Source organism: Vicugna pacos, chromosome 17 (assembly GCF_048564905.1).
Source record: "Vicugna pacos chromosome 17, VicPac4, whole genome shotgun sequence".
NCBI lineage: Eukaryota > Metazoa > Chordata > Mammalia > Artiodactyla > Camelidae > Vicugna > Vicugna pacos.
Genome location: NC_133003.1, coordinates 24,197,432 through 24,224,284, shown reverse-complemented (window position 1 = coordinate 24,224,284; position 26,853 = coordinate 24,197,432). Strand labels below are relative to the sequence as shown.

The 26,853-nt window shown below is 46.7% G+C and overlaps 1 protein-coding gene and 1 pseudogene across 1 annotated transcript in view; one reads left to right on the top strand and one right to left on the bottom strand.

Moving 5' to 3' along the window:
- The first annotated feature begins 2,200 nt into the window (after positions 1-2,200).
- STIMATE (STIM activating enhancer) overlaps positions 2,201-26,853 on the top strand; it is a 48,521-nt gene continuing 23,868 nt past the window's right edge. Inside the window, exon 1 of the mRNA XM_031686429.2 lies at positions 2,201-2,489. Coding sequence (XP_031542289.2) covers positions 2,330-2,489 — 160 coding nt within the window. The 5' untranslated portion in view covers positions 2,201-2,329. The remainder of the gene's footprint in view (positions 2,490-26,853) is intronic.
- On the bottom strand, positions 12,099-12,428 carry LOC140686574 (NADH dehydrogenase [ubiquinone] flavoprotein 3, mitochondrial pseudogene; annotated as a pseudogene).

Sequence of the window (26,853 nt, the reverse complement as noted above, 5' to 3'; positions counted from 1 at the left end):
AATGTTTCTCTTGAGATTTTAAAATGTGCATTTCTTTTCCTCTTCCTTTATTCCTTTTTTTTTTTTGGTTGAATATTCTAAAGACAATCAGGCCTGCCAGGGCAAGACTTCTGGCTGGTTCCAGCACTGTCCTTGGGCCTTTTTCTAATACTAGCTTCTTGGAACTGATGCACTTTGTTTAATGTGTGTTGTCCTTTTTTTTTTTTTTTTTTTTAGCTGCTTGTTTGGAACAAAATGAAATGCATATTGCATTGTATCCCCCCTGCTTGCTGTTTTTCTCTTAATTTTAAAAGTTATGCATTGAGGATAAAGTATACTTAAGGAGAAACGTACACAAGAATACCTATTAAAATAACTTCCATCAAGTTTGATTATATAACTTCTAAGGATTAAAAAAAATATTTTGGATGAATATTTTGTTTAGGCCTTAGGATTCCTCCATATCTGGATGTGCAGAGCACTGCTTTGTCAAAAAATTCATTTTTTAGTTCTGTGTGCAATTTTCCTTGAACTGTCTGTGTCTTCAAGCAATTAATAATCTCCTTATGCCCAGCCAATCTCTTCTGCTTTAAGTACATATCCTCTTGTTTGATTCTCCCCGAATGTGGACTGTAACTGTTGAGCATACCCATAAGGGACCTTCTTAGATTTAAAGATAGTAAAGCAATTTTCCCTTACCTATTTATTTTCTAAACTTGATTTTCTGTATTTTCCCATGGTCAATACTTGTGGAGAGTTTTAAATTTTTATAAATTAAACATTAATTTAATTTAAAAAGCATTTTGTTGCATGCTCTCTGTGCCCAGCACTATGTTGGATTCAAGGGTGAATAAAAATCAGTTCCTTCCCTCAGAAGGCTCACACACAGCTGGGAGAGAGAGGTATGTATGCCCGTCTAATTTAGCAGTCTGCAAAGTCCTAGTGGAACAGCACACAAGGTAATGTGGATGCACGGTGGGGAGAGGGAGGTCAGGCAGGTCTTGAGGCATGAGTAGCAGTTCACAGAGTAGGGAAAAGGGAACAGCATTCCATGCAGCTAGAATGCCACATAAAGGCACAGAAGCATGGAAGGTGTGTTATAAGAGAACTGCTGGAGAATTGGCTCCAGGGAACCAATAGCATTTTTGTTCTCCTGATAATCAAGTTAATATTTCTTGGTTAATGAAACCTTTTGGATAGCATTTAACCCTTTTATGTAGTTGGAATTTCTTTTTATAATTGGGATTTCTTGGTGGTTATCTTTAGGAAAAATTTCCTTGGATATGGTATTTATTATACAACAAATGTATCCCAGTGTCTACTGGAATAATAAATACCGTGAGGGCACCGGCATTAAGTGGATGCTGCAGTAAGGTCAGGAGCTTGAGTGCACCAACAAAAGATGTCTGGAGAGGATGCTGAGAGGGTAGATGACAGAATGGGGACTAGCGGCCACGGTAGAGGCAGAGAGCAGGTTCCAAGGAGTGAGAAAGGGTTAGGTGGGAGTAAATTGTGTGTGAAGGGAAGGAGGCTCTGGAGACTGATACCAAGAACTTGGTTTTCTTTTATAAATCATGTTCAAAATGAACGAGATGGGAATATGTTAACATATTTACAGTATAAACCCTGTATATTTTGAAGTGAAGGCGACTGAATTGAAATATCCGTTTAAATTAGGCTTAGTAGGGGAAAAGTCCATTAGGGGCCTGATTAATGATTCTAAGATAAATAAGTCTTTGGCCAGGATATTAGTACTAACAAGGAAAGTACAAGGACGTCAAACGTCTGGATTAGAAGGAATCTGTGTGCAGATTGTTTTCCTCAACGACCTGCTTCAGAGAAATCCAGGCTTATTGCCGAAAATGCAGACTATTGGCCACCGACTCAAAACAACTGATTTGGAATCTGAAGGTGGAATCCTGGAGCATTTATAATAATTATGCAGGTGATAAGGGCTTTATCTTCGGGGGGGAAAGAATTTAGTTACAGACTTTCCCTGTTCCTGCCCTCTGGACCTTTGCTCGGAATCCCAGGGCCCTTACTCCCTTCGGCACAGCTGGGCTCACCTGGTCTGTTACCTGTAGTCTGGACCACGGCCCCGCCCCCTCACCGGGCCGGGGCCCCGCCCCTCTGGCGGGGGGAGAGCGGGAGAGGCCAAGGCCCGCCCCCACGCCGGGCCGAGCCAATCAGGCGCTGCGATCTCAGACGTCGGGTTACGCGCCGTGCCGAGTCGGCCGTGGGGCGGAGGTACCGGCTCCCGGCTCGGACGCGGGTTCGGCGGCGCGGCTCCCGCAGCCAGCGAGGCCGGGCGGGCGGGCGGCGGCGCCCAGCGCCCCTCGCCAGGCCCGCCATGCAGGGCCCCGCCGGGAACGCGAGCCGCGCACTGCCAGGCGGGCCGTCCTCCACCGTCGCGTCCGGGGCCGGCCGCTGTGAGAGCGGCGCGCTCATGCACAGTTTCGGCATCTTCCTGCAGGGGCTGCTCGGCGTCGTGGCCTTCAGCACGTTGATGCGTGAGTCCGAGACCCTCGCCCCTCCTGAGGCCCTGCGCCACGAGCCCGCGGGCCCTGCCCGGCCTCGGGGACCCTCCTCCCTGAGGAGTTCAGGCCTTGGGGACCCGGGCCCTTTGGCGGGAGGTGTCCTCCTCCCGCGAGCCCAGGCTGAGCATTTCCAGACGATGGGGAGCTCTGGCCCTCAACCCAGGATCCTGAGCCCCTCGCCTTATCGCTGCAGCCTCTAGCCAGGGGTCACCCATGTTCCGCTCCTACTACCCGCGCACACCTGTCTTCCGAGATTCCCTCCTCCAACCGTGTCATTGCGAATGAAAGCTACCTCACTTTCCAGCTTGCGGCCATGACCCCCCCGGTGGCATATTCCCTTCTGCCAGATCTTAAAGGCTCTTCTTAGCCTCCACTTCGCAATTTGAATCCGCATCCCTAAATGCCCAGTCTGATACTGAGCTTTTTTCTTCACCTTCACTCCTCCAAGATTTACTCCCGTTCTCATGTAAAGCCTGCCACCTTGCAGTATGTGGCTTATTAGGCCGTGCATTCGGTTCCCAGTACTATCCCCACTCTCGACATCGCAACCCCGACCCCTCCCGCCCCGTCCCTTCTCAGTTTAATTTTCTGTTTTGGTGGAGCAGGACCCACCCAGACTGCCTTCTTCCCCACATCTCCGTTTTCCTCTCCTCTTCCTAAACAGGCCCACCTGTTCCGTCTCTGTCCCAAGCTTTCCTAATTAAGTTGTATCTAGTCTCCCCTGCAAGTTTCCTTTCCCAACCCCTCCCCCTCCCCCCCAATCACTTTTATTTGTATTTCAAGTATCCTTCCTTTCCATGAGACTTGGGCAATTTAGGAGCTTAAAGGAGAAGGAGACTCAGAGTCCGAAGAGGTCTCAGAATCCTTGTGTTAAGTCACCAGTGACCCTTCCTTGAGAGTTTCATGATGAGGAAGAAAGCCCCAGATGGCCCTTCTGGAAAACCAGAAGTTCCAGTGTGTTATATATGCCACATGGTGAGGGGTTATGTTGTTTTCTTAGTGCATCCTTCCCTTTATTAGAAGTAACAAGAAATTTCGGTTGGCTTTTAGGCCTAGTGCCCCTGTGATTGCATTTTAGGGGAAGGAAGGGTTATAACTATTTTCACAGAAGCATTAATTCCAAAATGACAAGTTCTCAAAACTTCCCCACTGTGCTCACATGGGCAGAGTGGGAAGTTCCTGCAGGAAGTATGCTTCTTGGCATTTGTGAAGGATCCTGCAGCTGAGTGCATGTGTCTTGTAGGGTCCAGTAGCTGGAGTTACAACTTTGCTTGTTTATGATGTGGGACTTGTTTGGTCAATTCTCCCAGGCTTTAGGTAACCCCAAAGAAGCTATTATTGGACACCACTTTTTTTCTGGTTGCCTGGCCTTCAGAAGTCTTGTAACAGGTCCCAGGCTGTATATGTTTGCTACTTTTTCTCTCCTTTTCAGTCTTTATTTGCCTTGATATTTTCCCTGCTGAACAAATACTCACTTGTTCCCACAGTAATAATTTGTGCCAGCTTAGCCAAATTCAGCTGCTGATTTGGGTGCATGAACTGTATGTGTGTGTTTTCGAGACATTGTGCGTGGGTCTGCACTCCCCTCCCCACTTCTCTCTCCTCCAGCTGGCCTTCCTTTCTCTCTGAATGAACTCTAGGTTTAGTTTTTATCTGTTCCCTAACTTAGGATTTCTTAGCATAGCCCTGGCTGTTTTCATGGGTTTGATGCTGATGGCCCAACTTATTCCCTAGGGCTTGATAGGTGTGATTCACAGAAGCAAATGTGATTATGACGGGGCAGAGTTGCTCACAGCTGAGAAGTGTGCTGAGTTGAATGTGTTCAGAGTGACGGTGCTAGTCCTGACAGTCTTCAGGGACAATCCCTTTAATCTTCAGTGAGAGCACAAATGCAAATCTTGCTGTGGTCAGTATTTTCTGTATGCAAAGACAGGACTAGGAAGTGGTCTCTTGCTCAGTGTAAGGCTAGATGTGGAGGGAACTTGTGGCGATGGGTAGTAGGTCCTGGGACAGTGATGAATAGGGGTGTTGGGGAGGAGAGTTGGAAAGGCTAGAACTATGCCTGCCCTGGACACTGACATGGGGTTGAGCCCTATTCCCCCACCTAGGAGCAGACAGCAGGTCAGGGAGAATCCCACTAACTGGGATCCTTTCTTATCTCTTAAACTTGTTCTGATGAAGTAGGACAGTGGGGCTTTTCCATTTTGCACTGCTGGGAAGAAGAGAAAATCTCTAAGGAGCTGCTTTACATTTTGGAATGGACTTTGCTCGGGAAAGGGAAGAGGATGGAGGTGGTCTCCAGGAAGTGTACCTGCAAGCTGTTTGGCTTTGTCTGGGCTTTTGGTCTTCCCAGTCACAGCACCTGTTCCTCAGTCTGGTAGAGCTGCTGTCAGGAGTGCCAGGCTCCCAGACAAGACTGTTCACTTGTAGCCCTTGAGGGAAGTCTGGGTTTGTTAAAGTTAGGCCACTCCAACCGTTGTTAGTTTCATCAAGCATGTCTTAAATACCAGTCATCTCTCCTGAGCAGTTGAAACTAACAGTCCCTGTGTCCTCTTTGGAATCTCAGTCTTTTCCCTTCCAGGCATTTTCGTTCCCCTGGGCAGTGGGCTCGGACACTTCCGACACTCAGTTTTGAAAACAGCAGATACTGTTCTGTTTTCCTGTTGGACCAGCTCTGTTCTGTAAGATAGACCCATTTTTCTGCCAGACAGGCCGTGTAGTATTTATCATCACTTAACATCCTGATTTCGGTGAATCCTCAGATCTCTGCCTTTATGTTTCTTTTTCTACCCAAATAATCACTTTTTTCTCCATTTACAAGTTGCTGTGTTTTGTTTTTATTTTTTTATTGAAGTGTAGTTGATTTACAATGTTGTATTCATTTCTGTTGTACAAAGTTGCTGTGTTTTTCACCTGGAGATAAAGGCTCTTACACATCATATATCTCAGGAGAGGATTTTGATTCTCACAGGGTTTCTTATCCTGGCACTTGGTTCACTGTGTGTGGATTTTCAGATATCTCAGTCCAGGCAGTTGAGAGTTGGTATGCAGGTTGATATATCTAGCTGATTCTTTATGCTACATAAACATACAGACTATTACAGGCCACTGTCCGTGGGCATGTCCCAGTGTCAGCTTCACCTTGTTCAGGTGGTGAGCTTTCGAGAGGCTTCAGCTAAGGTACCCTTTGTGTGTAAGGAAAGCCCAAAAAAACCCAGAGGAAAGCTTATAAAGAGACTCTCCCCTCTGGGTTTTCTAGAATGTCATTTGAAAGGCATTGGGTGTCTGAGTAGAAAGAAATGCTTTAAGCAAGGGACCTTTGTCATGATCTCCGTGCCAAGCGGTTCTCTTGCTTTGGTGGCTTTATCAATAGTCTCTGACTCCACGAAGTCACAGCAGACAGAGCCAAGCTATCCTGGAGCTTGTAAACTGTTCCAGCGCTGGTCAGTGGCTCAGCCGTCAGCCAGAAGTCAGTGTTGGCCAGTATGTGTGCTGCCATTTGTGGTTGTTTACTCTGAGGACCTGTGAAGGCAAACTCAAGCCCCCTTCACCATGAACCATCAGTCCTGGGCTGAAGTGTGGACAGAATTGGCTTTTAACAAAACAAGCATTTTGAGAGCTCAGGATAAATCTACCTATCTATTTTCATGTTACCGATTTGAGGATTAGCCACCTGGGAGAAGGTGTCAGTGTTTTACAAGAGCACTGCTGTTCTTGAGAAATGATAGCTTTTTTCCTGAGGCCCCAAAGTAACATCACAAACCAGTCAACCCAGCTTTGAAACCTTAATCTCAAGTAAAAGTCCCTGCTGTTTTCTCCCGTGGTGAACTGGCCTCCCTGTGTGTTCTGCACAGACATGCTCTTGTTGGGACAGCCTTTCCTGGGATCACCTTTCTCCACCTCATCCCAGTTTTTATCTTTAAAAATGTCAGCAATACAGAAAAGCTGAAAAATAATGCAGTGAATACCTATCTGTCCTCCACCTAGATTCAGAAATTGTTCACATTTTGCCACATTTATCTCTGTATACTTTTTTGGGTGGGGACAGGGGGAGGCTGATTCATTTGAAAGTAAGTTGCAGCCAACATTACACTTTATCCCTAAAAACATCAGTTATCTCCTAAGAATAAGGACAGCTTTCTGCATAACCAGTTTTGTGATCACACCTAAGAAAATTTATAACTCTACAGTATCATTCCAATCCATATTCCCACTTCCCCAGATGTCACAGCAGTTTGTTTTTTTAAATATGCTCTGATCAAGGTCTACACGTTGCATTTGGTAATCTCTCCTAAACACACATGCAAACACACACTTTTTTTTTAAACACTGCCTTTTGAAGAGTCCTGGTCAGTTGTCATGTACAGTGTCCCACCTCCTGGAGCCGTCTGGGTGTTACCTTATGGCGTTTAGGTGGTTTCTCTGACCCCTGTACTTCCTGAGTTTGGTCTGGAGAAGCTGTTAGATTCTAATGACCTTTTTTTCACAGCGAGAGCACTCCGTGAGCTGCATTGTGTGCTTCGTATCACACTGCTCCAGGTGGCACGTGACATCAGGCAGTCCCACTATTAGTGATAATTAATAAGGCCGATTACTGGGCTGAGGAGGCAGGACTCCAACTCTCTCCCTTGTAAATGTACATTTTCCACTTTACAATTAATGATTATCTCTGTGGTGGTGATACTTTGAGATCTTGTCAACATCCTGTCCACCAGTAACTTTTCACTCCTGGTTAGCTAATGAGACCCAGTGATGGCTGAAATGGAGCTGGAGCTTGTGGGCCTGGCACTTAACACACACTTAATAAATGTCGCTTTCCTTTTCTGCCCACTGAGTGCCAGCCAAAACACAGGCAGAACATCCCTTTTCTGTCCCTGGCTGGTCTTGTGTCCACAGGGGAAAGGAATGTGGCCGACATTAGTCCAGTAGCTGGTTAGGGAGTTTTGAATTTTAGAAAGTTTTCAGGTTTTCTAAATGCTGACTTTTGTGGTAGCATTTATCCATAACGGTGACTTACTTCTTTATTTATAATAAAACTTCTTTAATTTGGAATGAAATCAGAGCAAGGGGAAGCTGTCTGAGTTATGGGACAATCTGAGTTGTAGAATAAAGCAATGAAGTGCATTTTTTAGCCTTTTAAATACCTCTGTTTGTCGAATGTTGCCCTGTAAGGGCCTGTCAAGCCTCTGCTGCTTTAATGATCCTGCATTTAAAATCCTTTGCAATTAGTATAACATTTGCATGAAGATGAAGTCCTATGAAGGAGATTTAGAAGTGGTTAGAAATAGCAGGATGCCTGGCTCTGGAACCGATTGACCTGGCTGTCATTTCTGCTTCTGCCAGCCCCCAAATTTCTTGGAGCTTCGGTGTTCTCCCCAGCAAGATGGGGATGATGATTTTTCCGAAACTGCAGGGATTAGAAAGATTGTAAGGAAGCTGGGTCAGTGTCAGGCACACGTTGGGCCCTCTGTAGTGTGTGTGTGTGTGTGTGTGTGTGTGTGTGTGTGTGTGTGTGTGTGTGTGTGTGTGTGTGTGTGTAGGCGGTGGTGAGTGGGTGTCATCACCTCATTGTTATTACAGCATCTGCATTCATGAGTTCAGTTGGAGAACGTTTCACTAGCGCTTGAGTAGCTTGTTTTCTGAACTAGGTTAAACATTTCCCTTTCTATCTTATTTGCTCAACATCTTTACCTTTAACCCTCTTCTCTTAGACTGTGTAATAGTAAAAGAAGGAAACAAACAAAAGTAACCCAACCAGTGTAGCCATTGTCAATTCCAAATTAGCATGCACCCACACCAGGTGGCTTTTGGTGTAAGTAAGAATCTCCTTTCTTCACCTGACCCTTCCTTGTGTTTTTGCCTGCAGAGTCTCACATGGGCCTTGAGAGAACAGTGAGTGGACTGGCGCAGGCCACTTATAGGTAATGAACCCACATCTGAGTGTCTGGCTTCACTGGCCCCAAGTCCTGTGGTAATGGCTGGTGGCACCGTCCACTCCAGCCAGCTTTCCTGCCACTAGCTCTTTACTGAGTCCCTAGTGTGCTGTCTCTTGTCCTCAGTACTTGACGTGCTTCACAGGAACCTGGGAAAGAGGGGTTATTTTCATTTTACAGAGACAGTGAGCAGGTGAAGTGTCTAGCACAAAGTCCCAGTCGGTTGGTACAGAGCTGAGATGTCAGCCTGTCCCTCAGATCCTAGTCGTCCTTAGCCACTTTTTCACCCGTTTCCACAGATATACTTCTGATTACTCTGTATAGCTGGCTACTTCATCTCATTTTTTTTTCTATTTGAACAATTCTGATTTTCTTTCTTAATAATTATTTTTTATGTCCAGAGACAATCTGGTACCTCAGACTGATTTGTGGCTATTGATAACATTAAACATATAAATTTGAAATGACCTACCAATCATTTCATGCATGTGTGAGTGACATCGTAGGTTTGCTTTTCTGGCCTAGGCCTTTGTGCAGGTTTTCCCTGGCTGTGTGGAGATGTTGATCCCACCCTGGGACTGAGGTCCAGTGTCTGAGGTAGAGCCTCCCAGAGCAGCAGGGGAGGGTGTACCTAAGTCCATTCAGTAACTGTGAGGAGGGATTTCCGGGGCCCTCAGTGGTTTTAGGTTACCTGCTAGTTTTCACAGAATTTGTTTCCCTGGTGCTCTTTGACTATAAGGATAGTAGTTAATATTTTTAAGAGGTAGGGATGGCCCTTAAGAGTGACCCTTCTCTTCACATTTGCATAGAAGTGGTCCATGTGCCTCTTTTATTAGATCATTCCACTACTAGGAAGTTATCCATCTAACCCAAGATTTTTCAACTTGGCACCACTGACACCTTGAGCCAGATAATTCTTTGTACTGGGGGCTGTTCTGTGCATTGTAGGATGTTTTGCAGCATCTCTGGCCTCTACCCACTGGATGCCAGTAGCTCCCCACCCGCTCCTCTCATCGCCCATTGTGACAACTCAGACTATTTCTAGACATTGCCCAGTGCTCCCTGGGGGAGGAAAATCACCCCTGTTGAGAACTATGTTCAGTTTGTGGATTAGTCGGCAGACTCTCATATGATCTCTAGCAGAACAGATCAGAAGGTCAGTATGTTGCCCGGAAGGATGAGAACAGTGAACTGTCAGGATCTGGGTGCCAAGCATGGTGCTGGGTGCTGCCTTGTTAAAGAAGAGCTGAGACCTAGTCCCCCATCCTTGAGGGGCTCACAGTTGGAGTGGGCTGCAGGCATGCTGACAGATTATTCCGGTGCAATGTGAGGAGAACTGAAGATGCTTGAAGACACTTGAAAGTCAGGAGAGAGATTCTGCCAGGAGACCTGGGGAAGTGCCCTGAGGAAGCACTGGTAAATCACAGCACTTTAGGTGAAGGAGATATGAGGGGCTCTCGACAGAGGTGAGGGCAAAGGTCCATGTAGGAGGCCATGGGTGTGGCCATCGGTTCTGGCGACTGAAGAGTGTGCGGCCAGAGGCTCCCAGGGCAAGAGGCAGTGTAGGGATTCCAGAGAGCCTTCTCTTTCAATGGTGGTACTAGGGATTGAACCCAGGACCTTGTGCGTGCTAAGCATGCGCACTACCACTAAGCTATACCTACTGAAGCCTCAAGCCTTCTTTATTCAATTTCAGGCCTATTTTCTACAGCTTGCACTTAAAAGGATGGTAAGTTAAATTAATGGATGGCAAGTCGGGTTCTGCATTTACCTCATACTCCTTTTGGATTGTTTCTTTGAGAACCTTTGTTTTAAAGCAGTTTCATCACGTCCCTTTAGAAGTCATAGGGTTCCCCTGGGAAAGGCCTGCTGTTTGTGTCTTTGGGGCTGCAGGAGAAGAAGTGGGGACCCAGTGACCTCCTCCCAGCCCGCATCCTGTTGGCATTGCCTCCTGAGGTAGGCGGTGTGACAGGAACGGCTGGCCGCTGGGTACCAGGCCTTGTGTGTAGCCTAGCTAGTCCTTGGCCACCCTGAGCGATGGGTGCTCATGTTATCTCCATCTCATAGAAAAGTTCAGGGAGGTTGAGTGACCTGCCCAAGGTCACACAGCCAAGTGAGTGGTAGAGCCAGGCCGTGTTGCTCTGGAGACACCGTTTTCAGCTAATGAGGGAAGCAGCCGCTTATTGTCACCTGGCTCCTGTTGACGGTCCCCACACTCCACTGGAGTGCAGAGGAAGTGGAGGTGCTTCCACCCTGGGTTTTTGGTTCAGCCTCGGTTGTGAGCAGCTGTCCGGTGTGGTCACAGAGACTAACGCCCAGGTGGACGAATCCTGGGAACCTCCAGCCCCTCGCTCTGTGAGCGTGGCTCCAGGCTGTGGTGGAGCTGGGCTTTGCTGAAGAACGTCGCCTCTGAGAGCTCCAGCCATCAGCACAGCACGTTCTAGAACTCCTGCACCATCACAGCAGGATTGTCAGCCCCAGAAATGGCCTTGCCCGTGAGAAGAGGGCTTCTCGCTTGAGTTACCACAGTCCCATCTTCCCATCCGACATGGCCTCCCCTGTGTCCTCTCTGTGCTGAGGGGCATTTTGCGCCGGAGCCAGTTCCCCGAGCCGCTCCGTGGGAGGCGGGGGCGGCGGCAGGAGCTGATGAGGCCGGGCCTTCCCAGGGCGCCGAGTCCCATGGGGGCGGCGGGGAGGAAGGGTCGCTCAGCCAGTGTTTTCCTGGGCTCTAAAATTTCTTCTAAAGGCTTGGTGTTGAGTATCTGTGGTTTTCCCTGTCACCAACAAGTGACGGGTGTCAAGAACTTTCGTGCTTTTCCTTTGTTTTAATCCTTCACGGTGCGGCTGTATGCACGGTAGGCTGGGACACGTCAGGACCAACCTGCGTTTTCATGTGTTCACCTTTCTCAGAGTGCTTTACTCCCCGCCCAGCTTTTGTTCCTGGGCTTTTCCCGCCTCTGAAGTGCATCAGTGTTCTTCATGGGCTTTTCTGTTTTCTGAGGAAACGTTTTCACTCAATAACATGAAAAATGATGCAGAGAGACGAGGCAGTGACAACGCCTGGGTTAAAGGACACAAGCTGAGCGGCAGTCCTGTAGGAAGAGATGAACCTTGCGCACCACGCCTCCTCCAGCCCCGGCAGCATGAACGCCTTGGTCCAGGTGACATCAGAGTAGGGAAGTAGTTTTCAGTCTGAGCAGTGGGTTGGAGCTAAAATGTTTGCAGGTTGTTCCAGCAATCACGGCTGCCTGCACCCACGTGTGTGCCTAGTCTGCACATGGAGCCGAGACTCACTAGGCGCTCCCTTGACCCGACGTGCAGCACACATGGGCTGCTCCTGTCTGGCCTGGGTTTGCTGTTGGGGATTCCAGGCAGCAGATCTGAGGACTGCAAGTCGACTGTTTCCACCACTTCCCCACCCTCAGTCTGAGCTCGGGAGCTGCATGGGATCCAGAAGCACAGAAAATGCTGGTGATGAGAGGCAGGTGTTGGGGTCCTGCAGGCACAGTGCAGGGAGGCTCAAATGAACCTGTCAAGAGTCCTCCCTATTTCTTTTGTTTTTGTTTATGTTTTTTTTTAACTGGTGAGCAGATTTTATTTTTGCGGCAAGAATGCAGGACAATGGAAGATTTATCTTTAAACTGGGCTCTCAGTGGCGAGGTGACTCCCGTCCTGAAGAGGGCTGAGGCATCCTAAATTTCAAGAGGTCCAGGTTGAGATCTAAGATGCTGTAGTCATGATGCTGGAGATTCTTGTGGGTGGTGGTGTCAGATGGCTCAATGGGTAGGGCCATTTGCGGCGACCTGTAGGGTCCTTTTTGGTGAACTTTGCTTCTTGGGATCCGGTGGCAGTCCATTTTCATTCTTTCCTGATTCTGCAGAGAGAGAAACTGTAGAGCTAGTCCTCAAAATACTCGTGCTTCTAGCATGATCTTCAGCGCCCCAGCTCATCCTTGCTGCAGCAGAAAGGAGGCCACCATGGCTGCAACTCGGTGAGGGCCGGGCTCCTCTCTGGTTTTACAGTTCTGTCCCCAGATTGCTCTGTGAGAAATTTCATCAGTTACTGGCAAAAAAAAAAAAAAAAAAAATCTAATTCTCTTACATGAAATTAGAGTAAACAGGAATGTTAAATTGCCTCTCAGTCCACTTAGCAAAAACAAATACTGGTTTGTTTTTCTCAACGTATGTTTAAATGAATAATTTACCAATAACCAAAATGGGTAAAAATCTCCAGAAAAACATCAAACAAACACTGTAGTCTTGCTGAGGGCCTGCCTGAGTTCGAGGGCCACTGCTGCGACTGGGACAGTGTCCTGGGCACAGCCGTTTCACAGTGACCTTATTCTCCCAGCAGTGGAGGTTCTCTGGCTGGGTCAGTGTGGACCTGACTCAGGCTGATTTTGAGGCATGCAGGCGAGGAGAGATGGGGTCAGGGGGTGCTATCTGACCCTGCTCACAGCAGATGAGCCACCAAACTGTACCAGGAGCTCCTGGGTCCTTGCTCCCACTGGCCATGGCTGCCAGTGGTGTTATGTGGTGGGTCCTTCTTTGCCTGGGACTATGGTGGGATCCTGGCGTCCTGAAGGACAGCCGGGTTCCTGGTCCTGGTGCCTTCATCCTCCTTTTCTGAGCTCTTGCTGTGCTGTGGACATTGTAGCCACCACTATCTGCCCTGCAGCCCGGGCCAAGGGAAACAGCCATGATAACAGACCCTGGGCTGCGGGAAGATGCCACTTGCTGCTCTTCTCTCAGCCCCTATACCTGCCAGACCTGTCCCCGCTTCCTCACTCTTACCACAGTCCTCTTTCCCCTAAATACCTTTCCTTCTCCTCCCCACGTGCTCTGCATCTTGCAAGAAGCACCCTCTAATGATCTTAGCCCATACTGCTCTCCTTTGAAGCTGTAGGACATGCAGTCTGTCCTGTACAAGTTAGGCCTCTGCATGGCTCTGCTCCTCACTCAGCTGGGCTGGATTGGCTGCCAGGCTGGTAGCTGGAGGTCTGGCTGGGTGCTTGAGGTCACCACAACTTTAGACAATTTGTTAAGCTGGAACAGTTGGTCAGCCTTTCTTTGTCTTCTTATTGATGCTTTTATAGAATTCAAGCCAGAATGTCCTAGATTGGGTTTGTCTGATGTTTTCTCATGATTATATCCAGATAATATGTTTTGGTAAGGATGCTACATTAGTGATGATGGGACTGCCTCAGTGTGTCAGACCCAGAGGCAGCTGGTGTTGGTTTATACCAGCATTGGTGGTGTTCCCTGACAACTTGGGTAAGGTGGTTCCTCCAGGCCACTGTGAAGTTAACCCTTTTCCCTTGTAATTAATAGGTAAATTGTGGGCAGATATTTTGAGACCATGTAAAAATGTAGGATCTGTTTTCAGTCCTCCTTGTAAAGCCTCCTCTGGTTGGGAGGTCAGAGCCACAGGTTCTGAAGGTGCTTTGGATCTGGTGACAATACCGAGTCACATTTGTAGGGTGATTATTACATGCTGAGCCTTACTCATTTACTTCTCACATTAGCCACGTGAGGTGGGTACTCATGTTTTTCTATTTTATACCTGGAGAAACTGAGGCACAGAGAGGTTAAGTGAATTGTCTAATGTTGCAGTGGCCACTCAGCGGAATTCTGGAATTCATACCAGATGGGTCTCACTCCAGTGCTGGGGCTTTCCAGGGCTGTGTGTGCAGTGTTCACATGCAGTTCGTGACTCAGAGATACTGCCCCTTTCACCTCTGTGGGCTTCCCATCTCCTGTGTATCTGGAGTTCTTCAACACCATTTGGTTCTCCTTGTCCCTCATCTGCTTGGTTTTTCACCGAGAGCATCATTACGATCATTTTTCTAGGCATAATAGGTGGACCAGGAAGAAGCCCAAGGTTTTTCATTTTGAGATAGGAATCCAGTAGGACTTGTCATTGAAGCCGGAGGAATCTTTCCTATGTGGATAAATTTAACATTTGAGCCTGTGCAGAAGTAGATGAAGAGGTTTTTGCCAATGAAGGAGCCACTGGTATAGAACTCACCCTTCTCTCAGCAATCAAAAAACAGATCACAATATCATGAAACAGCTGTTTGCAGAAACTGGACAACAGGCAGCTCAGGATCCCTGTGGGAAAGAAAATAATGAAGTGAGCCCTCTGGTCTTCCCTCCCACTTTCTGCTGGACGCAATTTCCAGATCTCAGAATAGTGAGGAGCAACACAAGCAGAGCCTGGCAGCCTTGCTGAGTTTAGAAGACAAAGTTGAAGAAGCCAAAGCAGTTAGAATTTTCAGGGACAGTGTGGAGAAAAAAGAGCTATGTAGAAGAAAAGCTCAAGACATTTGTTCAAGGGTCTCCTCAAGTCCTTTCCTAGACAATAATCTGTGCATGCATAGGTGAAACTCAGGCAAAGGGAAGAACAGTGCTGGGAATCTATGAGCCAAATTATTTAGGATGGGGAGAGGTTTTTATTTCCAGTTGCAGTGAGAGACTTTGTTGAACACCAGGGGCATTTGGTAGACACCTCAAAAGAGTCATGTCTTATCTAGCCCTAGAGGAAGGGGTACATAGCTTAAAAACAAGCCTGATATCATATATAGAAACTGAGTAGAAATAAATCACAAATCTAGATGCAGAAGTAAAAACTATAATACTTCTAGAAGAAAACCTAAGAGAAAATCTTTGTGACCTTGGGACAGGCAAAGATTTCTTACAATACAAAAAGCTTGAACCATTAAAAAAAAAAGATAATTGGAGTTCATCTAAAATGAGCATTTCTGGCTTCAACTATAAAGAAAACGAAAAGGTAAGCCACAGACTGGGGAAAAAAAATTGCAATATGAATATCTGACAAAGCACTTCCATCCAGAATATGTAAAGAATGCTTACAATTCAGTAAAAAGACAAACAGTGCAATATAAAAATAGGCGAAGAATCTGAATAGACATTTCTCTAAAGAAGATACACAAATGACCAATAAGCACATGAAAAAATGTTCAATATCATTAGTCATCAGGGAAATGCAAATTAAACAACAAGATGCCACTGTACACCCACAAGAATGGCTAAAATTTTAAAAATTGACAATACCAAGAGTTGAAGCGTATGTGAACTTTGGAAGTCTTACAACACTGCTAGCAGAAATATAAAATGGTACAACCACTTTGGAAAACTGTTCAAACGTTTCTTACAAAGAAGATTACCTCTACCATACAACCTAGCAATTTCTAAGAGAAAAGAAAACGTATGTCCCACAAAAGGGCTTTCATAGCAACTTTATTCATAATTACCCCAAACTGGAAACAGTCCAAGTGTCCATCAACACATGAGTGGATGAACAAATTGTGGTATATTCCTACAGTGGAATACATAGCAGTAGCTAAAAGGAATGAGCTACTGATACACAAAACAACATGGTTGAGTATGCTGAGCAAAAGAATGCAGATAAAAAGAATACATACCATATGACTCCATTTGTATGAAATTCCAGAAACCAAAATTCTTATCTATACTGACAGAAAGCAGATTAGTGATTGCCTTGGGGTGGTAGAATTGGGACCAACTGCAAAGGGACATGCGACTTTTTGGGGTGATGGAAATTACTATATCCTGATTGTAGTTAAGGGTGTGCACTTCAAAACTCATTGAACTGTGTATTTTATATGGGTGCACTTTTGGTATGAAAATTATACCTCAAAATTTGTTTTAAAAAGAAAGAAAAGACTTAAAATGATCAAGTTGTTCTACAAACATAACTGCCAGGCTAAACACACTTCAGGACTCATTAAAGGAAGACTATGAAATCCAAATACTTTGACAGTGTAGCAATCATAATGTATAGCATCTAATCAGAAAATTACTAGATATGTGAAGAAGCAGGAAATTGTGACCTATGATCAAGAGAAAAATCAGTCAATATAAATAGACCAAGAAATTACAGAGATGATAGAATCACCAGAAAAAGACTATACAACAGTTATGATCAATATGCTGAAGATTTTAAAGAAAAACTGGGTCGTGATGAGGAACACAATGGAAGATATAAAAATGAACCAAATGGAATGTCTAGAACTTAAAATACAATTTCTGAAGAATTGACTGGATGGACTTAACAGGAAATTAGATTATATGGAAGAATAGATTAGTGAAATTGAAAATATAGCAACAGATGCTTTGCAAATTGAAGACATACCAAAAAAATGAATAGAGCCTCAGTGACTCATGCGAAAATATCAAAGGTCAACATATAATTGGATTTCTAGAAGCGATAGGAAGAGGAGAAGGGGTAGTAAAAATATTTGAGGAGTAATGCTGAACATTTCCCAAAGTTGATGAAAATTATAACGCAGATGCGAGAAGATTAATAAACCCCAAGCAGGATAAACACACTAAACCATATGATAATCAAATTGCTGAAAAACAATGATTAAAAAAAATTTGTAAAAGCAACAAGAGGAAAAGAGACATTATATGCAGGGAAATAAACATAAGAACTAATACAGACTTTTCATCAAATTATTCAAGCCAGAAGACAATGGAACAACATCTTAAAAGTGCTGAAAGTAAAAACCTGTCAACCTAGGATTTTATATCCAGGGGGAAATACCTATTATAAATGAAGGCAGAAAAAAATAGATGATGCTTCCTTACCCAAAGCAAGTGGCTCCAGTCCTTACATACTGCCATAGCAACTCAGCTCCCAGGCCCTTTTTACAAATTTTGTCATGTTTAGCTATAATCTCCAGACTTAAATCCGATGGTAGCAAATTACACAAACTGGGGGGAAACTGAGTTATTTTCCTAACTTTAAGAATCACTGCCACCATATTAACAACAAGCAGTGCAGCAATGTGGCTTTGGGCTCCTGGAGGCCATGATGGGAAATCGTGTGATCCCAGTGCCTCCTCTTTATTGTTGGGTCCTCCGCCCTCCCCTGCTCTGCTGAGGCATGCACTGAGTGCCAGGCCCTAAGCCCTCCCTGGTGCCCATCCAGGGCATTATTTGGGTCCATGTTGCACTTGTCAGTAGACTTCTAAACACTGAGAGGGCACCCCCTGGTTTGGGTGAGTGAGAAACTGAATTGAGCTTCAAACACCTTCTTGGTTGGTAAAGTAGAATAGGGGAAGGGAATGCTCCTGTAGGGATGGGCAGAAACACTAATCAGTGCCAACTATTACCTTGTTCTTTTTTCTTGCCTTGGAGGCTGCTAGCCACCTAGGTCATCAGAGAGCATGAGAGTGTCAGCTAAGACTAGATTGAAAAGTAAAGCAACAGCTTCAAGTTCCCCCTTGAAAGGTTCATCTGTTGCACGTTCAGTAAAAATTTCCTGAGGACTTAGAATGGCAAATGTGGCTGCCAGCCTCCAGGACAGACCCCTGTGATCCCATCTTCTGGTGGTCATGCCCTTGTGTAGTCCTCTCCCACGTTGTACCAGGATTAGTCTAAGTGACCAGTAGACTATGGCAGAAGTGATGGTGTGTCGCTTCTGAGAGTAAGCTGTTAGAGACTGCAGCTTTTGTCTTGGGTGTGCTCGCTCATTTGCTCCCTTTTGGATCTGTCGTTCTGGGGAAACCCAGTTGCCGTGTCTTGAGGACCCTCAGGTAGTCCTGTGGAGAGTCCTGAGGGCTCCAGCCAGCAGCCGTGCTTGTGAGCCTTCTCAGAAGCCTATCCTCCAGCCCCAGTCAAGGCTTCAGTTGGTTTGTAAGTTTGTAGTCTTACAAGAGACCATGAGCCAGAAGTGCTAGCTAAGCTGATAGTAAATATTCATCGTTTTAAGCCACTAAGTTGTGGAAGAATTTGTTGCACAGCAGTACGTAACTAATATAGTGAAAGTGAGTACAAGAAAACTTAGGAGACTTGATTCCTATTCTCTTAGAATCTGTGATCTATTTTAGGAAGACAGATCACTTAAATCAGTAACTAACGATGCCAGGCTTGTATGCTGAGTGGCCAGAGGTCGATTCGAGTATAGCTACATATTGGGTAAATAAGTGAGCACTTATTGATTGGATTTCATCTTAGTGGGCAGGGCTGCCAGAATCCCACAGAGTGTGCTTAGAGCTTCGCTGTTCTTCTGAGCTCTCAAAGGTGGCTGAAACAGGCTTAGAGACACCAGCGTGCATCTCAGCTAAGATGGAAGTTGGCTGCTGCCTCAGTCTATAAGGCCTCAGAGAGGCAGTTTGTCATACAGGCAGACCTCAGAGATAATTGCAGGTTGAGTTTCAGACCACAGCAGTAAAGTGAATATGGCAATTAAGTGAGTCACACAAACTTTTTGGTTTCCCAGTGTGTATAAAAGTTATGTGTACACTATACTATAGCTGATAAAGTGTGCAATAGTATTGTCTTTAAAAATGTACATACCTTAATTAAAACATACTTTATTGCTGAAAATTCTGACTATCACCTAAGCCTTCAGTGAGTTGTAATCTTTTTGCTGGTGGAGGGTGTTGCCTCAGTGTTGATGGCTGCTGACTGATCAGGGTGGAGGTTGCTGAAGGTTGGGGTGGCAGTGGCAATTTCTTCAAACAAGAAAACAATGAAATTTGCTGCCCTGATTGACTCTTCCTTCCACTTGAACACTTAGAAGCCTCTGTAGGGTTATTAATTATTGGCCTAACTTCAATATTGATGTGTTTCAGGGAATAGGGAGGCCCGAGGAGAGAGAGAGATGGGGGAATGGCTGGTTGGTGGAGCAGTCGGAATGCACATGACATTTATCAGTTCAGTTTGCCATCTTATATGTATTCTGCTCATGGCCCCTCAAAACAATGACAGCAGTAATTCACAGATCACAGATCACCATAGCAAATATAATAATAATTTTAAAATTTGAAATATTGAGGAAATTACCAAAATGTGATACAGAAACACGAAGTGAGCAAATACAATTGGAAAAATGTCACTGACAGACTTTTCTCGACAGAAGGTTGCCACGCACCTTCAATTTGTAAAGAATGAGGTATCTGTGAAGCACGGCAGAGAAAGGTCTGCCTGGATTCTTTTATTTGCCTTGCCTTTAGCAAGCCAACTTATTTGCTCACTGCTTGTATTTCAACTGGTAGGAAATCAAAGTTTCTACATTTCACACTGGATTGTTGATACAAGACACATTTCAGGCTAATTTGCTGTATAATGAGCCTTTGAGTTATGTGTGGGAGTCAAACAGCAGCTAATAATTGAAGTGAAGCCTGCTTATTCTGTGCACGGGGACTTTTACACATTGTCAGTCTTCTCAGTACCTTTTTTGTAAGGAGGCAGTGGCTGGATCTTCCTTTTCCTTCCTCTTTCAAAGAGGAGCTCAAATCTCAGTGCAAAGGGAGAGGAAGCGCTCGAGTTCTGACTCGTATACAGTGTGGAGCTTTGTTAGATAGTCTGTTTGTATAGAATCTTGTTCACTGCCCTGAACGCTCAGTAAATCTTACCCCAGCCACCTGCTCTTCCTTAGGCACAGTCAGCACTACCCTGTCTCTTGTTTGAGGTCGTTTGGTCATTTCTGGAGTGAGTAAGTGGGTCCTGTGCTTGCCCACTCACATCAGGGGTTCAGCCTCTCACTCCTCTTGTACAGTGTCAGGTGTGGTAAGATGCCTAGCTGAGTCTCCTGAGTCTCCAATGCAGGTAGCTTGGTTGACAAGCAAGCCCAAAGGCAGCATTTTCCCAGCACTGTTGCTGGGTTGGAGAGTGTCGGGACAGGTAGGCAGGCCCGACCTGGGCCCTACGCCTCCCTTTTCCCCCAAGGTCTCATGAATTGTGCCTGGACTTTCTGATCAGGACCTGGCATAGGCAGGCCTGTCTCAAATGAGACGTAGTAGGGCCACAGCCTGCTGTTTCTCTTGGGTTGGTTTATGTACATTCTAGACTTTTAGGAAGGCTGGAACCAAGGAGGATGCAGTTGTGAGACAATCCCAGAACATCACCAGACAGTTACTTCTCCAAAACACAGGATGCTCAGGCAGCTTCCCTTCGCTGCCTGAGGTGTGGTTCGTGGCCCTCGAGGAAAGAGATGGAGGCCGACTTCCCTTTCACCTTTCTCTTCAACCAAGCTGTCAGCCTAACCTTCGTCCCTGAGGCCACTCACTCTCCATCCTCACAGTAGGAAAAGGGATGCAGAAAAACTTGATGGCACCTCTCATAACCACCATGCCACGTGATGTGAGTTTTTCCAGCACCCTCATGGAAGGGAAATTGGAGGGATGGATCCCAGTAGATAGACGAGCAGAAAGAGCACTGGGAATTCAGGAGTCCTAATTTGATTCAGTCTTGCCTTTCCTAGGGCAGCCTGGGGCTCCCGGTCCTGATGGTCGTGATTTATTGATGTTGTCTCTCCCCCTGTCCTGGAGGACACGTCTGTCATTTGTCACTCCTTCCTATCACCCAGGCCACCTGTTCTTCCTAAGTGGAGGAGAGGCGAAAACAGCTGTGACGGGAACCCAGGGTGCCCAAAGCACCTGTCAGACTGCCCTGGATGGGATTCCCACTGCAGCCAAGGAGGACTTACAGATATTTTAGCTCATAGGGGACTGATGACTTCTTCACTTAAGGTGCCAAGGCTCCCTGGGTTCAAGCTATTATTGTAAAGTTAAGGCTTCCTTGGCTGCTCTCTGATGCCCTGCCACCCAATTCCCAGGCTTTGGGACTGAGGAAATGAACTCTGCTGCTTCTGTTCTGCTCAGATTCTGGTTGGTTATGCAACCTGTATTGAAAAAGAGAAGACTCTGGGTGCCAACTGCCCTGAGTTTAGAAGCTAGGGAAAAGGCCTTAAATGTAGTCTTTAACTGGTTTCAAGACAACAGCCGATCTTCTACTAATTTTTCTGCTAAGGGTGCTAATTAATTAACTTCTGTCAATAAAATTCGAAGGTGACACCCCAGTGCATTCTCAGAGGAAGAGTCGTCCACTGGGTAAATGCATGGGACTCTCACAAAGCAGCACCCCTTATTTGCACAGGCAGTGGGAGCCTCTTTGGAGTCTGGCTAGCCGCCACTCTGGGGGCAGCCCCAGCAGCTCCCTCTGATGGTACAGCGAGTGCCACATTGGCTCTTGCCTGTTCTTCTCAACAGGTGAGATGAGGCCTTTTGAAACACTAGGGAACTGGTCATTGGAACACCAGGTTTTCCTCCTCTTTATGTAGCTTTGTAAAAGCCAGTTTCTCTTGGGTTTAGATGTATACCCTTGGAAAAGCAGTAGAGGTTTCTATCCAATGCTGTCAATACACAAGTGCATTTAGGGAGGCTGTCAGGACAACCAGGTAGCCGAGTGTGTGTCATCCAAAGGGAGGACTCCTGGACCAGGGAACGAAGGAGCTACATCTGGGAGCTGAGGGTTCCCAGACCAGGGAATAGCAGCGGTGTGGCCCGGTGGTCAGGTGCATGGGCTCTGGCATTGAGCTGCCAGAATTTGGGCCCTGGTCTCTCATGACCACCATGCCACATTGTGGTAGTCTTTCCAGTGCTGTGTGACTTCCCCCCGGGTGACTTTATTCCTCTGAGATTGTTTCTTGTCCTCAAAATGAAGGAGGTGATTCCCTGTCTTAATGGGTTATTAGGAAAACTAAGCGAGACAAGGTGCTTAGCCTGGTGGTGCCGGGTAAGTGTCAGTTGCTGAGGCCCACCTTGGCTCACCGGCCTCTGTAGTAGATGATCCTGGGGAGGCGGGACAGTTCACACCATATCGTCAGTTATTTGAATTGAAAAAATACTGGTAACTTAACCTGAGACTCCATGTGCGGTAGAACTGGAGGGATTGAAGAGCTTGCCTGGGACTTCCCAGCAGGTCAGAGGCTGAGCCAGGGCAGGAACCCAGTGTCCTGCCTCTCAGGCCTCAGTTCTTTTCCCACCACCACTCAGCTCAGTCTTGCTTCTGTTTCTTTGCCTTCTCACATCTCCCTGACACATGTGCTGATGCTCATTGGTTTGTGCGGGGCGTTTGTTCTAGAGTGTGGCTGAGAAAAGGAGCTCTTCTTTCTCGTGAACCAACCTTCCTAACCATGCCACTTGGCTGTGACAGCCTCAGAGCACCGAGCCCGGGCAGCAGTGGAGGCAGGGACAGCCATGGTGTTGGTGGAGGGATGCTGCACAACTGGGGAAACCTGCGGCTTTTCTCCTCCCCACTGTGGCCGCTTGGGTTGGTCTGAGACACAGGGCTGCCCAAGAGCCTGAGCTGTGCTGTGGAAGGCGGAGTGGTGGCAGGAGCAGCCAGCCATGGGCAGCACTCGTCAGAGGGGCCTTTTGTAGCCTCAGCCGGTGGGGCCTTTTGCAGTACTAGCGCACTTCAATGGCCAAACATTCTCACCCGCTTTAAGACTCGAGCTGATTTCTTACCATAAGCCTTGAGATTTTGGATGATGCATGTGTCGTAGATATAAGCACTACTAGCTACCTTCAGTGTAGAACAGAGTTCTTGAACTATTTTTCTATCTAGCCTTAAGTTTTCTGAGCTAATTCTCTTTTGGGGGCTATTGACTTTTGATAATGTGTGGATTGCACGTAGAGGTTTACATTTCACAAGCTTTGAAATTTATGCCAAAAGGCCAAGCCCAGTCAGTCCTGATGCTGAAACTCATTTAACAGGGGGTGACTGTCTGCAGTGGCCTGGGTTTTGGTCTTGACCACTACTTGCCGCCTGTGGGACTTTGGCAGGTTCCTGTGCTGAGATCCCATTTCTTCTTCTGAAAATTGGGATGATACTATCCACCTTCCAGGGTGTATATGAGGAGTGATTGAGTAGGTCTGTTGCCAGTCTTCGTATTGCAGTGATGCTAATGATGCCTTATCTGATTAGACTTTCTCAGAAACCCTGCTAGGAACTCAGGTGAGTAGCTCATGCACGGTGGCTTTAGGTATGAGAGGAGCTTATTTTCCTTCAAAGGTGAGGCAGGGTGTGATTGGAGACCCTGCTGGATGTGAAGCTATCCTTGGCCAGTTGCCCTCCTGTGGGCTGCTGGATGAGGGAGGTGCTGGGCTGGGTGGCCCCTTCACCACTGCCAGGGAGCGGCACTGAGTGTGTGACCTGCAGAAGGTCAGAGGGCAAGTGTCATCTTTATGAGAGAAACACAGCACACTGGGGTTTTTATCCTAGTGAGACTCTTGGAGTTGAGTGGCCCAGTGAAGTGTGTTGAAAGCTTGTGTTCAGTCCTTTGGCTTCTGTGTCTAACTCTAGGCGGTGGATGTGTAGCTGGATCTCCACCCTTTCCTTCCAGGTTCAAGGTGTCAGCATGACGTCCACATTCCCATTATATCTTCTGCTCTCTGCCAGGTTTGGATCACCCTAAGCAGTTGGAATCATTTCAGAGCCTTGGGCTACAAGGATGAAAACCCATCCTGCAGCCTGCAGCTCATCCCTGTGCAATGGGGCAGTGGGTCGGAAGCAGTGGAGAGACAAGTTTCCACTCTGCGTGAGCCAACCATCATCTTCTGTGGTGGAGTTGGTCCAGGACTGCAGATGTACCTCTGAGAAACAGACTCTGGGGCTGCCACACCTTTTTCTGTCTGGTTAGCCATGAGATTGTGGTGAAAGGCGGTCCTTTGAATTAAGAATGTTTACAGTCAAAGGCCTCTTATCCAGCACAATCAGGATTGATTGTTGGTTGGTCAATTTTTAAAAGGCAGGGAATCTGGGGAATCCTACACAATACAAACATACACAATAAACATTTTATTTTAACTTATACATGTGGGCATCAGCTGTGGAGGGAACCCCTGGCCTGGCTGGCAGGACACGGTGGGACATCTTGTCCACCGGGATGGTAACTAGCTCAGCAAGGATCCTCTGCTTGACGTGGGCTAAATGGGCTGACATGACAGTTTCTGTCTCTAGTGAGTCCTGCTTACCAGAAGTTTTTCTGTCAGAAGGAAATTTTCTGAATGAGTTAGGTTTGAGGAAGGCTGTTAATTACCTAATGAGCAAAAATTGTATTATTGTCATTTTTTAACTGTTGTTTTTTGGCAGCAGAAGTTTTTTTCCCAAATAATCTTTTTTAGGCTTTTTTACTTCTTGCCACAAAAGTAATACATGCTCTCTGTAAACAACTAAAACGTTAGGGAAATACATAGTATAAAAAGTGAAAGTTCCCTATAATTCCATCCTCTAGAGGTTAACAGTTTTGTGTGTGTGCCTCCAAATTTCTGTATGTACGTATATCATTTTAAAAAAAATTGGCTCACGTGACACATTACTGTTTTGGTGACCTGCTTTTTTTTCCCATTTAATATAGGCTTTTTTCCATGTTAATGCAGATAGATTTACTTCACTTTTTAAATAGCTTTATTGAAGTATAACTTACATAGCATAAAATTCACCCATTGTGGGTGTACCGTCTCTCCCTCACTTTTTCTCTCCCTCACTTTTTAACAGGTGAATTCCATTGTGTGATAACTTACCTTTAACCCTTCCCCCTTTGATAGACATTTAGGTGGTTTTTAAATCTTCCACTCTTACAGAGAGTGCTACGGTGCATTCTTTTACACAGACTTTTGGATATTTGTATGAATGTAACTATAAAAGAAAATCCTAGAAGTGGAGTTTCTGGGCCACAGTGTATAAATATTTAAAGTCATAACAGATATTCTCAATAACTATGTGTTAAGTGACAGACTAGATGAATTTCTTTGTTCGACAAATATTATATAGCAATCTGTTAAGGGCCGGGCCCCCTCAAGGTGCTAGGAACATGGGGGTAAACAGAACAGAAGTTCCTGGTCTTACAGAGCTTACTTTCTAGTGGGGAGAAAAAAGACAGTAATCAAGAAAACACATCAGAATTACTGAGATGAGAAGCGTTAACGCTGTGAAGAAAAACAGGAAAATGAGATTGAGGGCTAGGGCAGGACAGGATGCACGCAGCAGGGGGTGAGGTGGTCAGGAGAGGCTTCCAAGGAGGTGATCTGGAAGCTGCAGCAAGAATGAAAAGGAGGTCGGGGCAAACTGGGACGAGAGTAGAGCCAGAGGTTCTATGGCAGGATGGAGCCTGGTGTGTGTGGTGCAGAGAGAGGAGGCAGATATGGCTGGAGGGGATGAGGTCTGAGCAGTAGGCAGGGCCGTGAGTCCTGGGGCTCCTTGGCCACAGGAAGGAGACGGACGACATGGTATTCTAACTGCTGTGGGAAGGCAGGGGAGGGCTTTGCATTTGTTTTATTTTTAATATGTTTATGGAGGTATCATTTACACAAAGTAAAATGCACAGCTCTGAAAAAAGTTTGACTTTAACAGACTTATTTGTCTTAGGAGTTTTAAGTGGCATGGAGGGTGACCTAATTTTATTTATATTTTGAGACTTCCCCCAAGAGCTGTGTGGAGGGTGGTAGGTGGATGGCCGGATGGACAAGCAAATGAAGAAGCAACGGTCTTATTCTGTAAAACATAGTGTGACTCTGAGGGGTATGTTTTGTGGAAAGAGCCGTTGCAGGTGGCCTTCGGCATGTCCCCCTGCCTCTCTGCCCCGGCGAAAGCTAAGGGGTGGACGGGGCAGTCCCTGCGGGCTCCCCGCAGCCCTCGGCCGCAAGTTCTGCAGTTCCCAGCAGCCTTTGCGGTGGTTTCTGCCCCGAGGAGCTGCGTGCTGGTCGCAGTGAGCACACCCAGCCTGGGTCCTGCCCGCTGACCAGGCCCAGCTGATGCTCTGACTCGTGGGGTCAGAAGGGGGATGGCGTTCACCCACGGGGTGTGATTTCTGAGGGTGTTTGAAGAGGTCTCTCTTCAAAGAGAGCTTTTCCAGCACTCTTTTTTTGGTTCCTGAAATTCCGCCACTAAAATGTGATTTTGAGAGCGTGGGGCCACTCAGGAAATCGTTCTCCCGTGGATGACAGGAGGTGACAGATTTGATTCTGTTGCTTCCTAGTGTAACAGAGGTGGGAACGGGACATCGGGCAGGTGGCTTTGGAGGTCGCTGGAGCCTGGAGAGAGACGCAGGGCCTGAGGCCCTCTGCTGAGTGCCTGGGTCAGGGAGAGGCTGGCAAGGAGGCCTGGCGACCTGCGGGGAGTGCGGGGGCGGGGGGCGGGGGGCAGCGGCCGCAGGGAGCACCGGAAAGACCTGGGGCCCATTTCCCCATCTCCCTGTCTCCCAGCAGCTGTTCCCCCGCCAGCTCCCCAGCCAGTAGCGCAGGCTTTCTCTTCCTCCTGGATCTGAGTGTGATGACCGCGGTCTCATTTCACGGTATTTCTTGATTCGGTGACGTGTGGGTTCAAATTTTTCCCTCATTGATTATAGAAGTTCTACGTCCCCGACGATTTCACAGTGCATCTCCCATCCTTAGCTCAGTACAACCTGAGATGTCTTGATGACAGCCAGCCCTTGTCCCTGGTGATCTTCTGAGCCTTCCAAGTTGGTCTAGAGCCCTCTTTCCTGTCAGCCTTTCAGCGTCTTTGAGCCCCTCCCATGTTCCCCGCCTGCTGGTGGTGAGACAGGACCAGCCCTGCTGCCTGCCCAGG